This window comes from Acanthopagrus latus, chromosome 2 (genome assembly GCF_904848185.1).
Source record: "Acanthopagrus latus isolate v.2019 chromosome 2, fAcaLat1.1, whole genome shotgun sequence".
In the NCBI taxonomy this organism is placed as follows: Eukaryota; Metazoa; Chordata; class Actinopteri; order Spariformes; family Sparidae; genus Acanthopagrus; species Acanthopagrus latus.
In genome coordinates this window covers 27621999-27645686 of record NC_051040.1, presented here as the reverse complement: position 1 = coordinate 27645686, position 23688 = coordinate 27621999, and the positions used below count along the sequence as shown (strand labels likewise).

At 43.1% G+C, this 23688-nt stretch overlaps 2 protein-coding genes and 1 long non-coding RNA gene across 14 annotated transcripts in view; 1 reads left to right on the top strand and 2 right to left on the bottom strand.

The window, feature by feature from the left end:
* The window catches only part of LOC119031132 (alpha-2-macroglobulin), a 35116-nt gene extending 18204 nt beyond the window's left edge, over positions 1 to 16912 (top strand). For all 3 annotated transcript variants that reach the window (XM_037119368.1, XM_037119378.1, XM_037119359.1), the window contains exons 21-36: positions 2243 to 2364; positions 3955 to 4006; positions 4776 to 4859; positions 5022 to 5198; positions 5929 to 6010; positions 8938 to 9094; positions 9982 to 10056; positions 10394 to 10559; positions 11494 to 11690; positions 11810 to 12025; positions 12312 to 12430; positions 13443 to 13533; positions 13671 to 13739; positions 13822 to 13927; positions 14033 to 14074; positions 14807 to 16912. In XM_037119368.1, coding sequence (XP_036975263.1) covers positions 2243 to 2364; positions 3955 to 4006; positions 4776 to 4859; positions 5022 to 5198; positions 5929 to 6010; positions 8938 to 9094; positions 9982 to 10056; positions 10394 to 10559; positions 11494 to 11690; positions 11810 to 12025; positions 12312 to 12430; positions 13443 to 13533; positions 13671 to 13739; positions 13822 to 13927; positions 14033 to 14074; positions 14807 to 14829 — 1778 coding nt within the window. In that variant the 3' untranslated portion in view covers positions 14830 to 16912. The remainder of the gene's footprint in view (positions 1 to 2242; positions 2365 to 3954; positions 4007 to 4775; positions 4860 to 5021; positions 5199 to 5928; positions 6011 to 8937; positions 9095 to 9981; positions 10057 to 10393; positions 10560 to 11493; positions 11691 to 11809; positions 12026 to 12311; positions 12431 to 13442; positions 13534 to 13670; positions 13740 to 13821; positions 13928 to 14032; positions 14075 to 14806) is intronic.
* Positions 427 to 9078, bottom strand: LOC119031146. Its single transcript, XR_005078536.1, has 2 exons — positions 8944 to 9078; positions 427 to 589 (listed from the first exon to the last, which is right to left on the bottom strand). It is a non-coding gene; the product is annotated as an uncharacterized LOC119031146 (long non-coding RNA).
* The window catches only part of phldb1b (pleckstrin homology-like domain, family B, member 1b), a 116795-nt gene continuing 109584 nt past the window's right edge, over positions 16478 to 23688 (bottom strand). For all 10 annotated transcript variants that reach the window (XM_037119269.1, XM_037119278.1, XM_037119296.1 and 7 more), the window contains 2 exons: positions 21852 to 21937; positions 16478 to 19238 (listed from right to left, as the gene is read on the bottom strand). In XM_037119269.1, the coding sequence (XP_036975164.1) occupies positions 19098 to 19238; positions 21852 to 21937 (227 nt within the window). In that variant the 3' untranslated portion in view covers positions 16478 to 19097. The remainder of the gene's footprint in view (positions 19239 to 21851; positions 21938 to 23688) is intronic.

Sequence of the window (23688 nt, the reverse complement as noted above, 5' to 3'; positions counted from 1 at the left end):
TACAATTTAGAGGGAAAAAAATGGTTTTACTCACTATGCTTGACAGCTGTAGTTATGTTCATTTTTGAATATAGCCCCAAATCACATCAGTACAGTGTGTGACGTCCTCTGTCCTCAGACCCTCTATTGAAGTGAGGTTAAACTGCCCCCCCCGCAAAAAAACATGCAACAGATAATCATGATTGTCATTTTACATACAAAACATATGATGAGTTTCTAAAATATGATGTATTGCTGTAGATAAAACTACCCAAGAGCATTTAAAGTGAGTGTGCATTAGAAGACATTGTGTTACTGCTACTTATATTTGCTCTTAGTGACGGATCTAAATATGTTACCAGCCACTGACTACCCAACACCAAAGACTGAACAGAGGAGAAAAGGTTGTATCTGGATCTGTGACAAATGCACAATCTTGACCAACTGTTAATTTACTTTTCTTTTATTTAAGTAAATGCAGCGGTCTAAATAATCTTTCAGTTCTGGGGAAGAGTTAAAAGCAGATCTCGGGGTCCAGTTCCCCAGCAAGGCTGTTGCTGTGTTGAGGACACTGGCTCACTTCTTCAGTATTCTCTCAGGAGCGTGGAGTCTTCAGTGGAATAAATAAATAATAAATTAGACCTGTCAATCAATTAAGATATTGAATCACAATTTATTGCACAATCGTCCAGATTTAACTCACAATTAATTGCACATTTTTATCTTTTCTACATGCATCTTAAAGGGATATTTTTCACATTTTTAATACTCATGAGAGAGAACAAATATGCTTGTTTTATGCAAATATGTTATTAATTAATTCAGAAAGAATTCTCCCTAATTATTATGGAGTGAAGGGGCTAAGGTGAAGCTGCTCTTTAAATCAGTGAGAAAACCAGAGGAACAAGACAGAAAACACACACACACACACACACACACACACACACACACACACACACACACTCCTCTAATCTCTAATGTGAAATAACCAAGACATTTCTACATGACTGTGGTACAAATCTGATTGAGCGATTACGATTTGAAGGAAAGCCTGTTAATTTAAATACACAAAGAAATTAAAAAAAAAAAAAAAAAAACCCCACAAAAAAACGTGTGCGTAGTGGAAATGTGACCTAAATATGAAGTTTACAAAAGCGCACACGTCCATTCCCCCTGAACAGTCGGTCCAGGCCCCCTCTACAGTGATGTAGGAGGGGCCCTGTGACGATGATGCGATGCACTGATTGTCTTACTGGTCAAAGAGAAGGAAAGCAACTGGCTGCCTTTAAAGGTATGACATTAAATCCGTGAATGTGTATGAAACACTATAGTGTGCTTGCGATATGTAGTGAATGGGTAAAAGCTTCCAAAAACACTGGCACGGCCCTTTAATGTGCTCATTAAAAGGCTTTTCAACCTGAGATGAACAATTCAGAGGCACAATCTCACTGTATGAAATTATTTAATTAAAAAAGAAAATTTAATTTCGATGTTTAATATCTGTGAAAAGTATCACCTATTAGCTTCAATCCAAAAACCTGCATCCATGTCAGACAGAGTCAACCCCTCCTTACAGCCTCATGCCCAAAGCAAATTTCCAAATGACTGTTAATGCTGTCACTAATGATCTCGTGCAATCTTCACATCTTTATAATTAAATACTGATGTTGTTTGTTCCGTCCGATACCAAACTTAGACTTTCAGTGACAAAGATGAGACAGAACGAGCTAATTACTCTGGATTAAGGGCACTGACAGCTGTTGCGTGCTGCACCGCTGCAAGCTGTTGTTGTAACGCTGTCTGGCCTGAAAGCAGAGGATTTCTATCAGCCTCCATCAGCACGGATGGAGACAAGGCTCTGATGAATGTCAAATTGCGCTCCCCCTGAGAGGAATGCTGACAATCACTTGTACTAACAAGTCAGGTAGTATCTCTGACGAAACAGTCAGAAACTGCTCCCTCGGGGGGTGATCTGTACTTGTCCTCTGTGAAGGATTGTGGGCTGTGTAGGAAGGAAGGAAGGGAGGGGGTGAGAGTATGGGGGAGAGGCAGTATAATAAGGCAACAAATGGGGATTAATGAGGGCGAATAACATAGGACACATGGGGAGGAGGAGGGATGGAGGCGCAGGGAAGATAATGAGTCGGATTGAAAAGCCAACAGAAAAGCTGTTCTGCCTCCGTACACAAAATGTGACAAGAGTGACAGGGAGCGGCAATCAATACAGCCCAGCTGTCAGTAAACACTGTTTGTGTGCACACAGGTCAGGTGAATCTGAAGGTCAGCGCAGAGGCCCTGAGGACCGACGTACTGTGTGGCAACGAGGTGGCCACCGTCCCCGACACGGGCCGAATCGACACGGTGGTCCGCACCCTGCTGGTGGAGGTCAGTGACGCTCACACATCACAACATCAGAGCAGCTTGTCCGCAAACATGGAACAAGACTGTAGAGTGGTACAGGTACAACACCTGTGAGCGGTGCTGTGGCTAACAGATAACTAAGTTTGATTGTTGGGATGGGGATATGTCATTTGTGACATTTTAATGACAGCTAAAAATAATCAATGAAGACAGTCCGACCGTCCACTCCTACGTTGACGGCCCGTTACATTAGGTGCCATCCTAAACCAGTCAGTGAGGAGTGTAGGTGGGTTATAACTCCCTCCCACAGCGAGTGTACACTAATGACTGCTGACAACGTGCAACACCACGCTGGGTTCACTGTGGATGACAATCCATACAAATAGTTCCATGTGTGGCTGCCTGTGCAAACGTAAGCTGCCCAAACTAAGTCAGACATGTAAAGTTGTCATCCAGACACGAACGGCTCAAAGGTGACATGGCGTTTAACGTCAGATAAAAACTTCACTAGTCTAGAAAGGAAACAGGAAATGTTGCAAAACCCCAAGCAGCTTCTAGGCATCAGAGAGAAAAACAAGATGTTGAGCCTACAAGATGAAAAGAAATTAAATGCCACTTCTGAAAGATGCTGGTAGGAAACATGGTTATGAAAAGGTTTGACCAAGCTGATACAGCTCAGTGGCCCACTCTCTTGTCACTGTTCTTAAATCTGATATTTCAAATTTAAAAACATAATTATTTGAAATGTGTTACATAAACCATAAATAACCAACCAATGTTTGATGGCATCATTAGTCTATAAATAACCTGTTTCATCATGAGCACATGTAAGTGCCAAATAAATCATTATTGACGGACAATTACATAAATACAAAATATAAAACTCAATCGATATTGTCAGCAGTTCAATAGTCGCAAATCTGTGTTTTAATTGGGACTCGTAATTGTTTTTCTCTGTGAAAATGGGAAAGAACCATTCAACATGCGGTCAGTGCTCTGGAGCTCCATCCACCTCCTCCATCAGGTTCTGTTTTCAGCTGTCTGCTGCTCCAACGGTTTGTCAGCAAGAATAAACTAAAACTACTGAACAGAATTCCACCAAACTTGGATGGAGGATGTGTCTCAGCCCAGACCAGACCTCATTATCTTTTAGTGCCCATCCAGATAAAGGGACAGATCCAGGAGCTGTTCTCACTTTCATTAACATTGTGAGACAGATGGACATTTTCTTTATAGTCTCAGGGAATGATGCGTGGATCTTAATGGAGACAAGCTTGAAAAACTAGTCACATGTAGTTTATTGTCTGAAAAGAATCAGTCCTTGATGCAGGAAGAGTGCATTTGTTGAGAGCTGTTTTTGCGTCTGTTGATCTCGTGATGATGCTTGAAGTAAAATACAGTCCAACAGTGTTTCTCATCGTTTTTGGGCAACAATGGTGCTCCAGGGCACAGAGGAGTAAGATGTACCGGGCTGTGGACACACACACACACACACACACACACACACACACACACACACACACACACACACACACACACACACACACACACACACACACAGACACCAGGCCTTGTTATCACTCACTAATATGTCTCTCTCTGTGTCTCCTGAAGGCTGAAGGAACACCACAGACGATCAGTCATAATGCTCTGCTCTGTCCTGCAGGTGAGTGCTCACTAATGACCTGAGTATCAGCGTCTCTTATCTGAAAGCCTCACTTCAGGGCAAACGGCCGTCACTCACAGCAGAGAGAACAACAGTTTAAGATGTATCCATCAAGTATTCAGTCACGGACACTTGTCAGCGATGAGACAGAACGTCTCAGCGTCTTCTCACAGAGAGATAATTGATTCTTGAGGGTCATTGGGTACTGCTGATTTTAGATAAGTATGGAACGGACTGTGGCCGCAGGTAACTTCCATGTCATGACAAAAGGATAACAACAGCCAGAGCCCAAACACTTTTTGAAGAAGAAGGTGGCGAAATCATGGCGTAAAATGTTCAGATTTTATAAATCAGCTTATTGTCCAAAATGACATCAGTACACTGAATCTGAAAACTTTACAGGGAATTGAATCATATACTGTCAATGATAAAAATACACAAATCATCCCAAAATATAAACTGAAATACATTTCTTATTGACTCCAGGGATCTTTCTCTGCATCATGTTATTTTAACATTAACTTTTCACATCTGTACATATCGGACAACATTTATGCTGATTTGAGAAATGCATGATTTAGTTTAGCTAAGCTAACCAGCAGCTGACTGTAGCCTCATATTTGGGTACACACGAGCGTGGTATCGATCTTCTCATCTCTGGAAGAAAGTGAATATTTGGGACTTTCCCAAAATGCCAAACTGTTCCTTTAAGTTCTCTCTCCCTCATATGTCAATGATGTGTGTTCCCTTCTCCTGTGTGCGCTGCCAGAGGGGCCTGTGGAGAAGAAAATCTCTCTCCTGATGCCTGAGATGTTCGTTGCTGGATCAGCCAGGGCCTCTGTCTCTGTTCTGGGTTAGTGGCACCAAGTGTCTTTCTCTTTTTCGTGACCACAGTATAAGTTTATATCTGAATGATCAGCTAATACTGTCTGCTGTACTTTAACCTTCAAACCTGCTATGAATAAAATCTTAGCCGGCTGTCACCTTCACCATCTGTCTCGTCTTCCTCCTGCAGGTGACCTGATGGGCCGAGCCACTAAGAACCTGGACAAGCTCCTGGCCATGCCGTACGGCTGCGGGGAGCAGAACATGGTGCTGTTCGCTCCCAACATCTTCATCCTCAACTACCTGAAAAGCACCGGTCAGCTGACCAAGGAGATTCAGGACAGAGCAACACGCTTCCTGGAGAGCGGTGAGTTGTCCGTCCCCTCTGTGATGGACGCTGGCTACAGTTCCATGCACAACATATTTCAGTTTTTGCCCTTATTCATACTCTGATTTTACACGGCTAATTAAAATGAATGCTGCAGTAATATTCCTGTTCACATGCAGCCATCCATGCTCTGATTAACAAACGCAGCCTCTTTTTTTTTTTTTTTTTTTTTTTTAATTCGCTCTGCCACCTCTTTGAAAAGGTCAGCATTAGAATATTTGTTGGAATGTGGGCAAGCAAGCAAAATGTTGACCAGGAAACACGCAGAGCTGACGAAGTAGACAGGCAGAGTTGAAGTGTGGCAGCCCGAGCTACAAGCTGTCATTGGGCCATATTTCTGAATGTGCTGTGTCAAAAGCATGATTCCAAAACCTGAATAATATCTGCATGTCCTCAGTTAACAGTCAGAATAAGGCTGATCTCTGACTGATAGCTGAAAACTTGTGTGCCTGGAAATGATTGTGGAAGATAAATGACATATAAATCTGTGTTGGTAGTCCAGGTCGGGGTCAGAGATCATGACTTTCCCATGGAAGTAACATGACTGAAGGCCAATCAAATACATGGAAGCAGATGTAACTGTTACTTTCTGTCATATGAATGTCAGTGATTGTCACAGTGTTGCAGAAATGCATCTGATGAGACGTCGCTCTCTTGGCTTTGCCTCCTGTGGATCATGTTTTATTGCGTCGCTGTGTGTGTGTTGTAGGATATCAGAGGGAGCTGACCTACAAGCATGATGACGGCTCCTACAGTGCCTTTGGGAAGAATGATGATTCTGGAAACACCTGGTCAGTAAACAAGTTTCAGCGACATGATGAGTAGATGCTGCTGACGGTGCAGACACTAGTTACCCCACTGTTAGAGTCCTTCCATAAAGTCTATTCATTACCAGGGGAAAAACTAGGCAGTATCAAACTGTCAGGTACACTTGATTCTGAACGGTTCTTCAGCAGTTGAAAACCGCTATAAGCATGAAGCTATATAAAATCAAGTTACAGAATCCGAAGTTTTATAGTCTGAACTCTTTTCTGTTAATGGAAAGTCGTTTTCTGATGTCGGCTCTGACAGTGTCTCACATTCTCACAATCTCACAGCTCTCTCAGAGTGTTGCATATGCTCGACCTCTTTTCAGATGTAGGAGCATGAGTGCTTCCCTTCATGGAAATCTGTTCATCAAATCAACAAAATCTGTTGGTTAAAACCGCATGTCCCACCCCGTCATTACAAAAACCAGGGAACGACACTGCTGTGAAGATGTTTTCTAAATGTGTTTCTACTTTTTTCATTTGGCTTCGTTGTAAGTGTGTTGTTAGCTCTGACCACAGAGGGAATATTTGCTATGTAACTCCAAATCTTTCCACTCCCTCAAAAAAATAGACGTGCAATAAACTATGCAAGCTCAGGCACTAAAATAATCTTCATGCTACAAAATATCAAATTCTATTTTTTAATGATGTTAGATATTCCTTAACTTGTGAGCAGCCCTCCCTGGAAACTGTTCAGATTGGTCCTTTGGATTTCAAGATTTTGGAGCTGATAAAAGAACATTTTAGGTCCCAACCTTAACACCAACACCAAATGTTCCGTATTCAATTCTTTTTATATTTTAGTTGAATATTTTTACTAAATGTAGGGTGAGCTAGACTGTCTGCTCACTTTGTTTCCACGCCCGTCAGTAAAACTCGATGGTGTGCCTTTTTAAAAACGGGAGACCCAAAACTAATATGAGTAATATGTTATATGTTCATGGTTATATAACTCATAATAGGTCGGAGTTGCATCAGTGGTCCTCAAACAATTTTCAAAGCTTTGCTGTTAAACTGTGAATATTTTCAGCCCCAATCTCACACTTGATTTGATGAGAGAATAAACACGACATGCAGACACAGTGGGGGGTGTTTGGCACCGGCAGGCATCCTAATCATTTACTTTGTGGGGAACCTGCCAGGAAATATTAATATTTGCATTTAATGGGCTTACAGCATTGCGCCTCGGGGGATTTAACAAGGCCTTTGTGGTTTTGAAAGGGTGCTGGGCAGTTTGGCAGTTGGTGTGAGTGTGTGTGTGTATGTGTGGGTGAATGTGTGTGTGTGTGTGTGTGTGTGATTAGGAGGAAGTGTGGCTCTGTGTATTATTGACTGTATTTTTTGAGACTCACTCTTGTGCTGCTGCTTGTTTCCCTCTGTGCTGCTGTGTTACCTGTGAATTTCTCCTGAGCGGGATCGATGAAGGAACATCTCATCTCATCTTACCTCAAGTGCTCAGTTACATTAAAATTGCAGGACTTTTACTTGTGTAAGAATATAACTGTTGTTTTTTCTTGTGAAGGTGCAGTGTGTGATTTGTGAGGATCTAGTGTACAGTCGTGACCTCAGAAGGAGTTGATTATATCTACAGAGGGAGCAGCTCCTCTTCCACAGTCTGAATGTTGCACTGACATGTTTCTACAGTAGCCCAGAATGGCCACACCAAGCACCGATACTAGAGAGGGGCCATGTATGTATTTGTCCTTTTTAAAGCTGCACTCATCAGTATTTTAACATGAGCAGAGGCTCTGTGTGTGACGTGACAGGTGCTGATCTGTTCTTGCACAGATCTGATGCTAGAGGGCAGGTAGTGCGTCACGGTTTGATGCGGAGGCCCACTCGCTAAGATGCTGTACATGAGGAGTCGGGAGTGAGATCATGTTGAAATAAGCAACCGTTAGCCAACACGTTGAACTCACAGTAAGTCAGTGCTGTTGTCTTTGGTCAGCTCGTTCCTGTTTTTTTCTAAGTGGCCAAAACTATTAATGTGTTTTTTTTAAAGCTGCACCAATCATCTGTCAGTATGACAACAACAGCCCGTGTGAAACGGGCTCACTCGCGGTGTAAAACTCACAGGGAAAGATCATTGACTTGGTGTTCCCCCTCAGCGCTGTGCAGCATTTTTGTGTTTTTTAGCCTTGTTTTGGTTCAGTCTCAGAGCCTTAATCTACCTCAGCAGCAGCAGACGGCTGTGTCCAGAGGAACAGATCCGATAATCATCATACTTTCCCTGCCCAGCACCAGACAGTGGACGGACAGTTAGTGACTATCAACACTGTGGAGCATTCAGCAACCAAAGACACCCATATTTAAAAGCCAGTCTAAAGACAGAGCTGAACGGAGGCTGAATATTGGACTGGATTCACACTGACTGATGAATCCAGTCCAATATTCAGCCTCCGTTCAGCTCTGTCTTTAGACTGGCTTTTAAATATGGGTGTCTTTGGTTGCTGGATGTGTCGGGAATCAACATGTTGACCTCTTAAAGGTGTGTCATTGTTGTGTTCAGAGCTTGTTCTGCTGCCCCTGGGTGACTGAAAAAGTTAATTAATGCAACTTTAGATATTTTAAAAGGGGTTTCAGAATATTTAAAGCCTTAACTCCATTCAAACGGTATATGTGTGACCGTGCGTGGTCCCCCAGGAGCTTATGTGTCCTTGGGATGTGGACGTTTAACTTTGCAGAAGCCAGGCTCTCTGAGCTGCAGCTGTCTGTATTCTGCTCACAGGAATATGACATTAGTTGTGGATGCAGTTGTGGTGTGAGACAGGAGGCTGTTATGTAATTGTCCTGAAGCTGGGTTCATTCTGGGGTTACCAACACAGGCACAGATAGCAAGAACTGTTTTCTTAAAAAACGTTGTGTATGTGTGTGTGTGTCTTTGTGTGTGTGTGTGTGTGACCTTGTAGGCTGACCTCTTTTGTGATGAAGTCTTTCGGCGGGGCGACGCCGTACATCTTTGTGCATCCCCAGCACATTATCGACGCCAGGAGGTGGCTGTCCAAACACCAGCGGCCCGACGGCTGCATCAGATCCGTGGGGAAGCTCTTCCACAACGGCATGAAGGTAATGACATCAGTTTGAACGTGAACATTTCAGACCATAGTCTGGTTTCACATCATCTGCTCTCGGTCGTTTGGGGCTCTGCTCGGGTGAATTTATCCGATAAGACAAAATCGCAGAATTAGCCCCGTATGAGCAGCAATTAGTGTGAGGACGGAGTGTGTGCTGAGAGCGGAAATTGCCCCGGGCCTGCAGGCAACGCGCGCGTACACACACAAATACACACACACACACAGAAAGACACATTGTTACCAGTCAGTCCCTTTTTCAAATATCCTGCAGCAGAGTCACAACAAAATGACAGCTGTGTCTGAGGAACACAGCAGCTGTATCGTCAGGTGCTTTGCTCCCACCTGGAAACAGATCTGTGTTTAATCAGCAGCTGATTAAGGTACAAGTACGAGCTGAGCAATGTGTACTTATATTTGTAATTGGTAACACACACCAAGACCAAACAGTCTTTTATATAAAAGGTCAGTTACAGACTCCTATCCTGGTATTTTTAATACATCAGTGATCATTATTTTAATGTTTTTATTTATGAATGACAATCTGAAATTAAAGGCCATGGCTGTATAAAATACGACACGCTGACTTAAGAGATGAGTCGGTCAAGGCAATACTTAGCTTAGCCCTAGCAACAATTTATTAGGCCATTTCCTTTTCCCTGTGGCCGTCATCAGGCTGACTCTATACATTACATCACTGTAACAGCTGATGACAGCCTTTAAACTGTGTCACAGTGGAGAACCGACAGATGTGCATGTTTCTTCTGCCTGTGTCTATAAGGACTGAGCCGCCGCAACACAGATGTGGAAATATAATGTAAATGACGTACAGTATATGATAACAAACACAGTCACACTGTGCTCTGCTCGTCTTCCTGACAGGGAGGAGTGAGCGACGACGTGTCCCTGACGGCCTACATCACAGCCGCCCTGCTGGAGCTGGACGCCAACGTCACGGTGAGTCTGCCACGCCTTCATGTTCACACCAGACTCATATAAAGGCACTTAATTCCTACATTTTCCTGTTTATGTTTATGTTAAATGAATGACTAACAGTTTTAGAAAGGAGGTCAAATTATATGTGTGACTGGAAATGAAGAAAAGTCAAATCTGTTGCTCACTGTCTCTTCAGCCTGTCGTCTCTTTTGTCTCAGGCGCAGTGCTTCTCTTGCGCACACCCTTAAAGCAGCTCAAATTTCAGTTTCAGTAATTCTCTCATTTTCTGGAGTTCTGCCCCGTCTGCATATTCTCCCGCTCACAGCCTCACCGTCACTGTGTTTGTGTGTTGTGACAGGACCCCATGGTGCGGAACTGCCTGAACTGTCTGAAGAAAGCAGTGGCCGGCCAGCTGGACAACCTGTACACCACCGCCCTGCTGTCCTACACCTTCACCCTGGCTGGAGAGGAGGAGACGAGGAGCAAACTCATCACGTACCTGCACCACAAGTCCGACACACAAGGTAAGACAGTGATGCCATCAGCCACGTCTGAGCTTTTCTATCAAAAGCAGCGTAGACACAGCCATCCAACTTGAGACGGCTACGTTTGCTGAACAACATGTCTTGTGAAATCCGTCCTCCGACACAGCTGACTCCTGACTAAGCAGCACATCTCGGGGTAGACTGATAATCTTTGGGTTGACACACACACGGTTTGACCCAGGTCACTTTTAAGTAATCACAGTAACTCTGGTCTTTTGGACTGCGGCCTTATTCCACTTAGATCACTTTATCTGGACATCCAGCGCTGGGTTGAACTACTGATCAGGGATGCTCGTCAGAACGGTGGTCGGCACATGGCACTGATTGCTATTATTCTCCTAGAAGGGAGGGGAACTAAAACCTAGTGTTCAGACGGAGGGTGATGGAGGTGCTGCGACAAGGCGTGTGTGTTTTTTTTGTTGTTTTTTTATATCAAAGCATGTAAGTGTTTTTTTTTTTTTTTAGTTTACACAAAATAAAAACATGAAGCTGAGCGGAGCAGATTATGGGACCAGAGAGTGTGAGCGTTATGCCACCCACTTCAGTTTCCTTCAGTACACCAGTATATCCATTAATGTTATTTTTACATTGTTTGTCTTGTCTCAACTGCTTTTTTTATTCTATGTTTCTGTTTCTTTCTCTTTATTCTTGCAAATACTTTTTTTTTTTTCCTTTTTATTTTCTCAAAATTTCTCAACATAAAAAATTCAAGTCAAGACCAACAGGGTTGTTTCAGCTGGAGCTTGGCTGCTGGTAGCATGAAGGTTGAACAGATGCGGTCTGATCTGAGGCATGAAAAGACCTTCTGCAGTTAGAAAGCTGAGACATCCGGCGGCTGTATGCTCATTAAACTGCAGCACGCGTCAGTCGTTGCTGAGCTCCTAATGGATGACTCTGCTCCTCTGACCGTCAGGGGGCACCCGTCACTGGGCCAGAGCAGGGGCTTCTGGGAAAGGCCTGGACTCTTTGGAGGTGGAGATGACCTCCTACGTGCTGCTGGCTCTGCTCTCCGGCCCGACCATGAAAGAATTCGGCCTGGATTATTCCTCCGGCATCGTGCGCTGGCTCGCCCAGCAGCAGAACCCGAGCGGTGGCTTCTCCTCCACACAGGTAGGACGGAGCACACACACACACACACACACACACACACACACACACAGAGGAGGAATTTAAACCCTTAACTCCCCCTGACTGTCAAAATAGAGGAGGTTAACCTCTCTGCTCCTCAGGACACCGTGGTGGCCCTCCAGGCTCTGGCTAAGTACGGCGCTGCCACCTACAGTGAGGAGGGCAGCACTGCAGTGACGGTGACGTCTCTGGGAGGCCTGAACAAAGAGTTCACGGTGGATCAGAGCACCAGGCTGCTGTACCAGGAGGAGAGGCTGAGCGAGGTCCCAGGAGAGTACACCATCAGAGCCCAGGGTCAGAGCTGCGTGCTGGCACAGGTACGACCCCGAGACCAAACGTGAGGCAGGGAATAAAGTGGAAGGGAAGTGCTGCATCGAACATTAACTGGCGTCAGTGAAACTCAGCAGAGATTTGAATTAACAATATTTAATTTTACTGTTGGCTTGAACCTAAAAGTACCTGCTGAACAATCAACACATTCCTGCTGACTGAGGCTGAAGGAAGGACCTCGGTTGAGTTGTGTATATAATGACCGTGTGTGTATGTGTGTGTTTGTTGTGTGTGTATGTGTGTGTCACTTGACACTCATTTGTCTCTCCACAGATCTCCATGCATTACAACATCCCCCCTCCCCCCGACTTCTCTGCCTTCAACATCACCACCGTCACCATGGCCAAGTGCAACATCAGCAGACCCCAGCTCATCCTCTTTGTGACTGTCAGGTACTGTGTGTGTGTGTGTGTGTGTGTGTGTGTGTGTGTGTGTGTGTGTGTGTAAATATATTTATTTTACCTCTCAGTGTACTTTCTCTCTCTCTGTGCACATTAAAAGAATTACATTTTAAGGTCTGACACTGTCCAGTGATGAAGGATCTGTGAAAATCTTTGATTTTGGCGTCAAATCAGTGAAATAATTCTTATTTATAATTAATAATTATTGACTGAAGAGTATACGTGATGAATGCATTAGTTAGTTTTCTAATTGTTGTTCTATTAGCTGTAATATTTCAACAGAGAAAAATGGGCTAAAAACATGCAACCACATTTAATATGCAAGTGGATGTCTACTGATTAATCATAAAGTGCAGTTGTAGTGAATGTTCTGTGATTTAACAGAGGGCCTCTGTTAAAGCCAGCAGGGGAAAATGTCCAGGGAACACTACACAACACAATCTGCAGTTCAGTGAGAGCAAGAACAAGCGCACGATAAAGAAAACTGTAATAAAGCTCAGCACACGTTGGCATTAATAAGTTGTGTTATTGATGACATCTGTTGTTAACAGTTATTTTGGGTTGCAGTGCAAAGTTTCACTGGATAACAGGAATGTTAACCCGAAGCTGAATTGCATCAGCAAATAGTATAACATGGCACAGACAACGGTGCACATTACTAATACATCACCCAACGAAAAGGAGCTGCGCTAACGATGTACGGCTGCAGTTAGCTGGTTAGTTATGAGGGAAGAGAAACCTGTTGACCTGCTGCGCAACATTAATGTTGATTTTTGCGACAGGAGAAATGTTAAACACGCAACATAGCAGCGCAGATTCAGATGTGTGTAGATGCATTTTACTTTTTTTTTATTTCAAGATATTGAATGGTGGGGGGGCATCGTATATCTGCACCTTGGATTGTTAAGACAGGAAAATCAAAGCTGTCAGAGCAGCCGATAAACACATCACATGATGTGGGTGTCAATGTTGTGTGTGTGTGTGTGTGTGTGTGTGTGTGTAGGTACCAGGGCAGGAGAGAGGAAACAAATATGGTCATCGTCAACATCAAGCTGCTGTCTGGGTACATTCTGGATAAGAGCTCTCTGAAACTGGTCAGTCCTTCAACAGCTGCACGCTCATTCACCACACGTCACCCACATTCTCTTAATGTATGTTTATATGTGAGTGTACTGAAAGGTGTGTGTGTGTGTGTGTGTGTGTGTGTGTGTGTGTGTGTGTGCTGTTGCAGCTGAGGAGCGACCGCTCGGTGAAGCGCGTGGACGTGGAGGAAGGATTCATCAACATCTACTTAGACGGGGTATGTTCAGTAACTTCAGTGACGTGAGCTGACAGATGTGTGAGTCGAGTGTATCGCCGTAAACAATGTTTTTGCGCTGCAGCTGAAGAAGGACGAGCCTCTGATGTACAGTGTGACTCTCGAGGAGGATCAGCCCGTGCGGAACCTGAAGCCAGCGGTGGTCAAAATCTACGATTACTACCAGACAAGTAAGAGCTTCCTTCTCTCCTCCGCACACGAGGCGAACTGACGGTGACGCTGTCTCTGCTCGTGTCCTCTGGCTGTATATCTGATGTGCTTCTGATACTTTTCAGGTGACGTGGCAGTCACTGACTACACCTCCCCCTGTGCAGAGAGTAAGTTACATTTGTAATACACACACACACACACACACACACACACACACAGTAAGTAGTTTCAACAGTACAGGCTTTACTCACAATGTCATGATTCAGTACTTTTGGTGAAAACGGCATGAATTGAAATACCAACCCAGCCATCACTCAGTGTTGTTAGTTCAGTCTGATGTTCAGGAGCATCAAATAATGGATAGCTTACTGACACACATTATCAACAAATGTCCATCACGGTTTCTAAAAACCTCACACGGAGCTGAAGGCTCCGATTAGGTTTATCGCTGAGTGTGATGCGTATCACTCGCGTGTCAAGCGAGGCTGCAGCGGCGTGTCATCCAGAGATTTGGAGTGTGGCCCAGTCATATCCACATCACACCGGCGTTTCTCTACACTTGTGATGTCTTTATGAGTAGAATACGTCACAGACTCAGGGGCAGTTTGTTTAACTGTCCGCTCTCTTTTCCCCGCACACTTCCTCGCTGGTTCAGCAGGGTTGAGGAAAATCACGTCACCATATTTATCGATAATTATCAAAGTCAGACTCCATGTAAACGGGCAGGAGTCGCACTGCAGCAGCAGCGTGGACTGTGCCGATGTGTGTTCCATCTGTCAGACAGCATTGTGAGATGACTGATTAGTTACAAGCTGTTAAGGTGGTGAGAGTGAAAAGTGTGCGGACAGACTGTAAATGCAGACGTCTGTGGGTAGTGTGTGACTGTGTTCTCTCTGCAGGTGACACCATCAACGAGCTGTAGAGTCTGTGGACATCCTGCAGAAAGACCGGCCGGGACCTCTGTCAGCTGGAGGATCACTGTGTCAGAGATGGCAAATTCTGGATGTCTATTTTTTTTCTTAGGCGGTGTCTTTTCATTTCTTCTTCTTTTTTTTTTTCTTTTTTTACTCCTTTAAAACACATTTTTTTTGTAGTGGTGTTTCATTGTGGATGAATCCTGCTTTTAGTGAAATGTTAGGAACATTTATTCCCCGTTTTTCTTGTTTTAGCCTTCTGATTGTTTGTGTTGTACTTGCTGTTCCAGGGTAGGCTCGCCCTCGTCCCTCCACCTCTGACTATTAGTCATGAACCAATAATCAGTCAGCGTTAGAATCCATCAGTAGCCACTGCTGTCCCTCTCCTCGACACTGGAACGTTCACATTGTAACCCACTGAGTTCAAGACAAGCAGCCGACATCCTGTAACAGTTCTGTTTTTAATAGATTTGACAAAATCCATATTACTCATACGTGAAAGTAACGCATGAGACATACAGGGTACCAATAACACAGTATGGTCCGAGTACTGATTGTGTGTGTGTGTGTGTGTGTGTGTGTGTGAGAAACAGAATCTACTTTCTAGAAAACAAAAGTACAGTCTCATGAGTGCTTGGTGAGCTGTGTGTGTATGTGTATGTGTGTATGTGTGTGTGTGTTCTGCTGTACCAGTAAAAAACAAAATAAGGTAGATTGATACATCACTACCATACAATTTGAAATGTAACTGACTGACAATAAAGTTTTCTAAAATGACAAAAATAAGTAAAAACTGTACTTCTTTCCATACAATACTGTTTTCATTTCAATAGTAAGATATTTTTTTTTCATTCAGGCATCCTCTTTACAGAATATTGATTTTTCCTTTCTTTAACATAGACAACAACAGTAATGTTTATACCACCTACTATCAACAGACATGATTTAACAGCCTTGCCACTGTTGAATAGTTTGGTTTGCACGTGTTTACTGTGCAGGGAAAGTAAAGGCAAGGGGGACACAATATATTAAGGTCTTTTCACTAGTCTTCTTTTTTTCAGAGTAAACGTGTCACTATCTCAGGCACCACAACCATAAATTATTATTACTGTACCCACACATGAAACTAAACACCAGTTCCACATGCTCCATAAATCACAGCCTATAGTTAGTCCTCCGCTCTTCCTAAACAGATGGCCAACAGCGCCCGGCGTCCGCTAACTACAGACTGTCATGGCCAATCAAACAGATTCACGATGAGATGATCAACACACATAGACGCCGGGTCAGCTGCAGGCTGTTAGAGCTGGACACAGAACATTTCTCCATCCGTCTTCATGCAGGCAGAGCTCAGCTCACAGTGGGGATTAAAGCGGGATGGAAGGTTTTTTGGTGAGGGTGTGTGATCACCATTTGTTTTACATCTAGAGCAAAATGCCATAACTGAGGATGCTCCCTGTGATTTACAGTATAATCTGAGCGCTCTGGTCTTCTGCCAGTCAAAAGTTGTGATGAGCTAACCCATCAGATGATGACATCATCAGGGTCATTTTGTCAGGCACAGTCCCCACGTACACAGAAAATGATATCCATCCAGACGAGCGTTTTTGCAACTGTCTCTGGAAAACATCGCCCTCCATAAAAGCAAATCTTAAATATTGTTTGGTTGGTTGTTGAAAATACTAGGTTTTTATTTTAACTTCATATACAGAACTGGTGAAGTGAGACTGCTCCTCATGAAGATCCTCGACAATGGTTTTTTTTTCTATTATTGTATGTTAACTGTTTGTTTGAGTATTTCTGAATGAAGATAATGTAACACTGACGACAGTTTTCTGAATAACTTCTAAGCAGTTTTCCAATGTCATTTTGGACCTAAAATGTTTAGGCCAAAATGCAGAGAAAAAGCGTTGTTTTAAGAAATCCCCCTGGATTGGAGGTGGACAGCACCTCGGACTCAATCACAACCCTCCAGAGCCACAGAAGACATTATACAGCTCATCTCACAGACTGAATAATGCTCCCCATGATAAATACACTGAAATTGACATCAGATTTGTTGGAGTGTTCCTTTAAAAAAAAAAAAAAAAATCCATGGTATGAATAGACTAACTGTTCTAGCAGTGAAGCAGCTGATCCCCACTGTGCTCTGGGCCTTCAGTAGCTCTGCCTCTAACAGATGTCCCCGTAGTGCTGAAGAAAAACCCCATGCAAGCCTGTCCACGTTACACAGACACAAATTAAAAATGCATTCATACATTTGTAGCCTTCCAGCGAGGCTGTGCTGGACTCAGACACGCCATCAATAACAACACATAGTCAAGGCACAGTTCAGAGTTGCATCAGTCCGTAGGTTTTCCTCCCGTGTGGTCCTGTGTCGGTGTGGTCTCTGTAGCGCCCTCTAGTGGTTCTGCTTTACGCTGGCAGTGATGATGACCGCTTCCCAGCTGTGTCGTAGCATCATCGAGTTAGCTAAAGGCTACATGGCAAATAGATGAGCTTTTTTTTTCTCTTCTTCTTCTACTTCTGATAATATGTGTGCACACAGATACATACAGTTTGCACCTTGAGTTGGCATCAGACAGACAGTGACATATTCACGTTCGTCATATTCACAAGTACACTGAGAATGTGGCAGCTATGGTTAGACCAATATACAGGTTATTCTTGATATTCATACTGAGCCACTGGATTATCATCCAAATGATGAGCTGGATTATCCCGTTTTTTTTTTTTCCCTCTTTATAATAGTTCCCAAAAGATGTGCAGATTATTTAAAGGCATGTTGGGCGTGGCTTGTTTAACCTAGCTTAGCACAGAGGCTGGAAGCAGATGGAAATCCAGACCCCTAAACTGTCACAATCAGCGAGGTGTATTCATCAAAATGCCAGATTTTACCTCGAAAGAAATAGTTTGACATTTTTCTGAAACATGGTTATATGATTTCTTAAGAAATTCACTTGAGAACTGATGTGTCAGTGATATATATATTCAAGTAAATGGAAAGGTAAACTCAACATGCCTACCAGTCACACAAGGATGTGATTAGTGAACTTCAGAAACACACCCAGGCTAGCTCCAGTGCTTAATGCTAAGCTACGCTAACTGTCTCCCGGCTCTAGCTTGATATCTAGCATACAGACATGGATGGTACTGATGTTCTCCTCTTACTCTGCGTATGGAAGCGAGTTAGCACATGCGCCAAAATGTCAAACTATTTATTCAAGGGAGCATTTTTGGACACTTTCGACGTACACTTGATCACTTCTTTGACAGCTTTGAAGCAAACCGATGTGTTAATTCTGACGGTACTTTCAATATTCTGGTTTGAGTGGTGCTTAGTTTTTATATATACTGAATACTGCATCACATAATGTTCACGAGCAGCTTCAATACCAGTACCGGCTGTTCCAACCCCATATCAGTCGAACCATAGTGAGAACTGCAGAGTGAGTGGGCTCCTGAGCTGTCGTCAAAGTGAAAGTCAACAAAATACCTTCCGATTGCTTTGGTTATCCCGTGTGAAGTGATGTGACCAGGATGTAGCTCCGGAGACCTCATCAGACTGAAAATGCTGCGTTTAGTGTTCGTCTTTCGTGTAAGAGCAGCGCTGAGGTGACGTTTTACTGTTTACTCAACGTGTGCTGGACTCTTAAATCATCTCCTGTCCCTGTCAACTGATTTCTATCTTTTATCTAATTTTTTTTTTTTTTCTTTTTTAAGATTTACACATTTTGATTCTTTCAAATAGATTTCTGGATTGATTACACCCTTTGATTGAATTCTTGCTGTCTAAACTGAGCACAGTCATGATGGAACACTCAAACGAAACATTGGCATTATGTCATTTGGCAATTTTCTCTAGAAGTAAAAAAAAAAAAAGAAAAGAAAAAAGAAAGGAAACAAATAATACAAAAGGTTTCAACAAACAGTAACTACAAGATCTCCATTTGGCATTATAGAAAGGCTTTTTAAAAGTCTTTGACAGGTATACATTTGGTTTATATACAGATGTGTGTATACGTGTGTGTGTGTGTGTGTGTCCTCCGAAGGCTCCCTTTACAATCCAAACAGAATGGTGTAGAAAATGTGGAGGTGAAAACATCTATGTAGTAAAATCAACGTGTGAGATTAAAAACATAACAACATAAAACAAGGCGCTGTGTCCGCTGTGGACCAGAAACAGGGTGGGCCTGTCGAGTCTGTGATGGGAGAGTCCCTGCCGAAACGATCTGCTCGTCGCCTGTGCCCTCCGTCCCGTCCCTGTGTGTGTCTCTCAGTTCATGAACTGTGTGTATCCCTCCGCTCCTGTGACGATCACGTCCATCCAGATCCTCATGGCCTCCGCCGACGGGGCCACCATGTAGTAGAGCCGGTCGTGGGTCTTTACGCAGAAGGTCAGGGAGGGGTTCGGGCTCTGGAAGACGGACGAACAGAGAGAAAACTACAATCATTTTCATGTAGACCACACCGACTCCCTGCTTTCTCACTGATCCAAACTCTAACACTGATCTGCTATGAAATACATTTTTGCCTTTTAAAAACTGTGTGTGTGTGTGACCTGAGAAATTCCAGGTGTGTTAGTGTCGGATTGTCGGATTTCAACAGATCTTTTCAAAATGAATCAGAAGACTGCTGGCTGATCACTGTTCTAAAGGTCTATGCAAAATCCTTAAGGGTCCCATCAGAACACAAGATGTATCGCACCGCCTTATTTGTTGAATCCAATAGAGTTTAAAAGAGAAAAAGCACCGCATTGCTCTGCTTTCAAACTGTTGCTAGGCAACTACTGAATCAACTCACAGATCTGTGCCTTTTATTTTTTCTGGCTCAAAGTAGTTAAACTCCTAGTTAATGGTTAGAAAGCCAGCTGGTGAACAGAAAACATCTGCATGATTGAACTGGAACAGGCTGAGAGCACTTGGCTCCAACTGAGGTTGAGAGGCTGCTCCTATATAGCACAGACAGTACAGACACAGAGACACAGAGACACAGAGACACAGATCTGTGTGGATAACTGAGACCGCCAGAAAGAGGAGAAATCACAGGGAGCACCACCAGCTGCTCCCGTAGCTTCGCCTGGACGATGGTCACACTTACTGCCTAAAAACAACCGGAAAAAGCCTCCTCACTGCATCAGCTGCTTCGATTGATGATTTTTTTTCAGTGTTACTGCTCATAACTCTGCTGATCCCTTCAGTTCTACAGAGAGTGTTAACACTAAGACGTCTTTAGCGCCTCAGTTATGAAATTCAAGAATCAAATGTTTGGTTTTTTTTCCAATATCTCTTATTCATGAAAAATACATTCTTCACTTTGGGAAGAGGTGGATTGTACTTTCTGTGTTTTTCAAGGAATATCGGGTATTTATTTTTCAGAAATAACAAATGTGAGTCAAAGGGGAAGATCCATAAGAGTCATGAACTGCCGTTAATTCAGCATAATAATCCCCGAGAACTGGTACCATAAATGAATTGGTACATCACAAACACATCAGTCTATCTCGACTTGCTTTTCTCACTTTTCCTTTCAGAGCCATCGCTTTTCTGTCTTTTGCTGGGTGCACCAGACTTTAAAGTTCTCCCTCTGTAATGTGACATTGGAAGTGACAAGTAAAATCAAAGTTCCAAGGCTGATCAGAGCCACACAGTTAGTCAGAGTGCAGTGCACTGCGACGGGCCATCAAACACAAACACACACACTGAAGATGAGGAGGCAGCAGCAGATAAGAAAAAAGTGACAAGACGTGTAAGGCTCAAGTCAGGCAGCACGCAGCCCTGATCATAAAGGAGAGAGATACGTCCAAAAACGACACCTACGGCTGGAAGCAAGCATTCCGCTTCCTGAGCAGACAAGCGTCTTTGAAAAAAATCAAACAGCTCCAAGTTCTGTCGAGCTTTAAAAAGACTGAACATAGTGTCCATAACTGGACTCAGACAGGAAGTGTTGTCCTTCCATGGACTCTCCTGCTCAGACTATGAATGAAACTTCAAAAATTAATCAGAGTATTCCCTCAGTAACACTTTACAATAACCATCATTCATATATTTATAGATTATTAGCAAACAATTAAATGTTTTATCAACTATTGAGCAAACAACTGTTCACTGATGTTACAATACTTTATGAATATTTAATAAACACTGTGTAGTTCATCTATATATGCAATTATAAAGATGCATCTGATGTTTATAAGCCTTTACAACTGATTAATACATGTTTTATGCATATTTCATTGTTTGTTAACAGTCAAATACCTACTAAAGTTGAATTAAGTATAAATGTATCATTTATTAATGATGGGTGATGTAAAGTGTTTCTTCTGCTTAAAGACACATCAACCCTACCTGGGTCAAATAATGCTTTATATAAAGGTCCTTGTAATAAGCATTAGATTACATGTTATACAACATAAATAATCTTTGAAAAGATTTAACATTGATACAACAGGTAAGTCAGTTATCAGGTTTCTTATGAGAGCTTATTAATGTCCACTAATCTAACAAAGAACCCATTATTAACTCTTACATGGTTTTATAGTGTTAATAATGGCCTCATTATCTATACAGTAACATTTATCACAAGCACTTTCACATGAGGAGAGGCTGACGGTTAGTGTTTTCTAACCACTTGACTGCTTTCAACTGGGAACAGTGGGATGGGCTGAGGGATGAAGCAGGATTATAGGATTATGTATTAAACTACAAAGAATCAAACTAGCGTGTGAGGCATGCAACAACAGCCACTCAGCTGGTGACCGTCTCCTACTGTCTATGACACTACACGGTCTATGGTTTGGACACACAGGGCTCAGTGAGGAGAGACGGGGAACACACGAGTGCAGATACATACACTGGTCATCATATTCAAGTTGAAAAATCCCTTCTGTGACAGCAGCCGGCCAAAGCAAAAGCACGGAGAGAAGAAGCAGAGCAGTGTGTGCGCAGACATGTTGGAAATGAAAGAGAATGTGAGATGAAAATAAAGAATGTGTGAAAAGAGATGAGAGAAAACGAGTGTTTCTGCGTACCTTTGTGGCACTGCGGAGGTGATCGTAATAGACCTCTTCTATCGCCTGGAAGTAGATCACACCCTTCAGCTTGGTCTCATGTTTGTCTGTGGGAAGGAAGGAAAACAACACGAGTTTGGTTAAAAGACAGAAATGTATTGACGACGACAGACTTTTTTCTTGGCTGCACCAGCTGAGGCGCATCGCCTCATGTCACCTAGAATAAGCGCAGGAAGAAGACACGGTCATTAAAAAAAAGAAGAAATCAAACTTTGATCATGACCAATTTATGGTTTGTGATGATGGATGGAAAAAGACAACCACAGCACTTTTTCTCTGTTTTTAAACCGATGGGGCGCTCATTGTATTTTCACACTTGACTGCATTCTTACGCTACTCTGGTACATCATTGCAGTTTGTTTCATCAGCCGCTGCAGAACTGCAGTGAGGAACCGGTGGGGAACTCAACACCCCTCTCTACCTCCAGGCACAAACACTCCACAAGCCAACTTAAGAGTAGTAGGTAGAGACGCAGCGCCTCATTTCGAGGAATAACACTTTCCTTTTAACATGCAGCTATTATCTGCTAATGACCTCTTTAGTGTTCAAATAGCCGGGCGTTTGCATCTCATTTGACTGCATCTAAATTACCAAAAATTCGGCTCGTGGTTCAGGTTGATTAGCGAGAATTAGTGGCGCTCACGACTAACGCTCACCGCCGCTCCTTGCTTCATTGTTCAAGGTCAAGAGACAAGGGCAAGCGGTGCATCTCAATCAGCCCCCTCAGAGAGCGCGGCGCTGTGCGCATCTTAACTACTGCCAAAGTAATCTCAGTACACCTCCTCACCCTGGCTCACTTTCAACAAGGTACGCTTTAAGCAGCTTTAAGCAGAACCTTCTGAGGACTTCAAAGGCCTGACAGTGAACAAGTGTCCCAGAGCTCGCCGCGCACCATCAATTACACCAGCGTGCACGCTACATGCTACATGTACCGCTGCTGCTCAAGGTCCTGAGGACGCATGTTCTGACTGCCACTCATCCACAGCACCAGTGTTTCAAATAAAGCTTTTAAGCTTTTTGCTGCCACTCTGTTTATATTTATGTACCTCATTTTATTTTACATTTAGCCCTCATTTGTTATTTAGTCCCGCTGAGGGCAGTGATCTCTTCTACAAGGGAGACCTGGCTGAGAATGGCAGCAACACAGAGTAGCAAAAAAAAGCAAAAAGCAAAACACTGAATAATTCAATGGTTCAGTTGTCTGCATGCAAATGTTTTCTCTGATTATTTTTCTGAGGTACGACACTCTGCAGTTTCAGGTCAGTCTGTAGGCTGTTCCGTGCAGGAGCCGTGAACACCTTCTTTCCCAGTTACAGCTGTAACCGACATTCGCAGGTTCTTTATATTCATGTCTTTTGGCGTTTTTTTTCAGAGACACTGCACTGGTTCCCCAAATTAAAAAGAATTAAACTTGAGGAAATGTAATGCATGACTGAGTGTAGCACAGGGCGGACAGATGAACAGGGACACCCTGCAGTCAAACACAGTCAGTAATGGAATGGAATGTACTTTTCCTTTATTTGAGCATTTCTTTTATGTTTTATCCAACGTTATGTTTATGTTTTACTGTATCCTTACACTGCATTTCATTTACTCCACCACACGTTGTACCTTTTTTTGATATATTACAGAAAAAGCTAAGCTAAGATAAACTAAGCTAAGCTCATAAAATAAATACCCAATTAATGTCAATCAAATCAGAGTTGTATAGGACTAGGTATAATACTGTAGCTGTGCAGAGAATGTTCTTCTTCAGACGGCACAGACCACAACTAATGTCAGTGCCCTAATGTTGGAC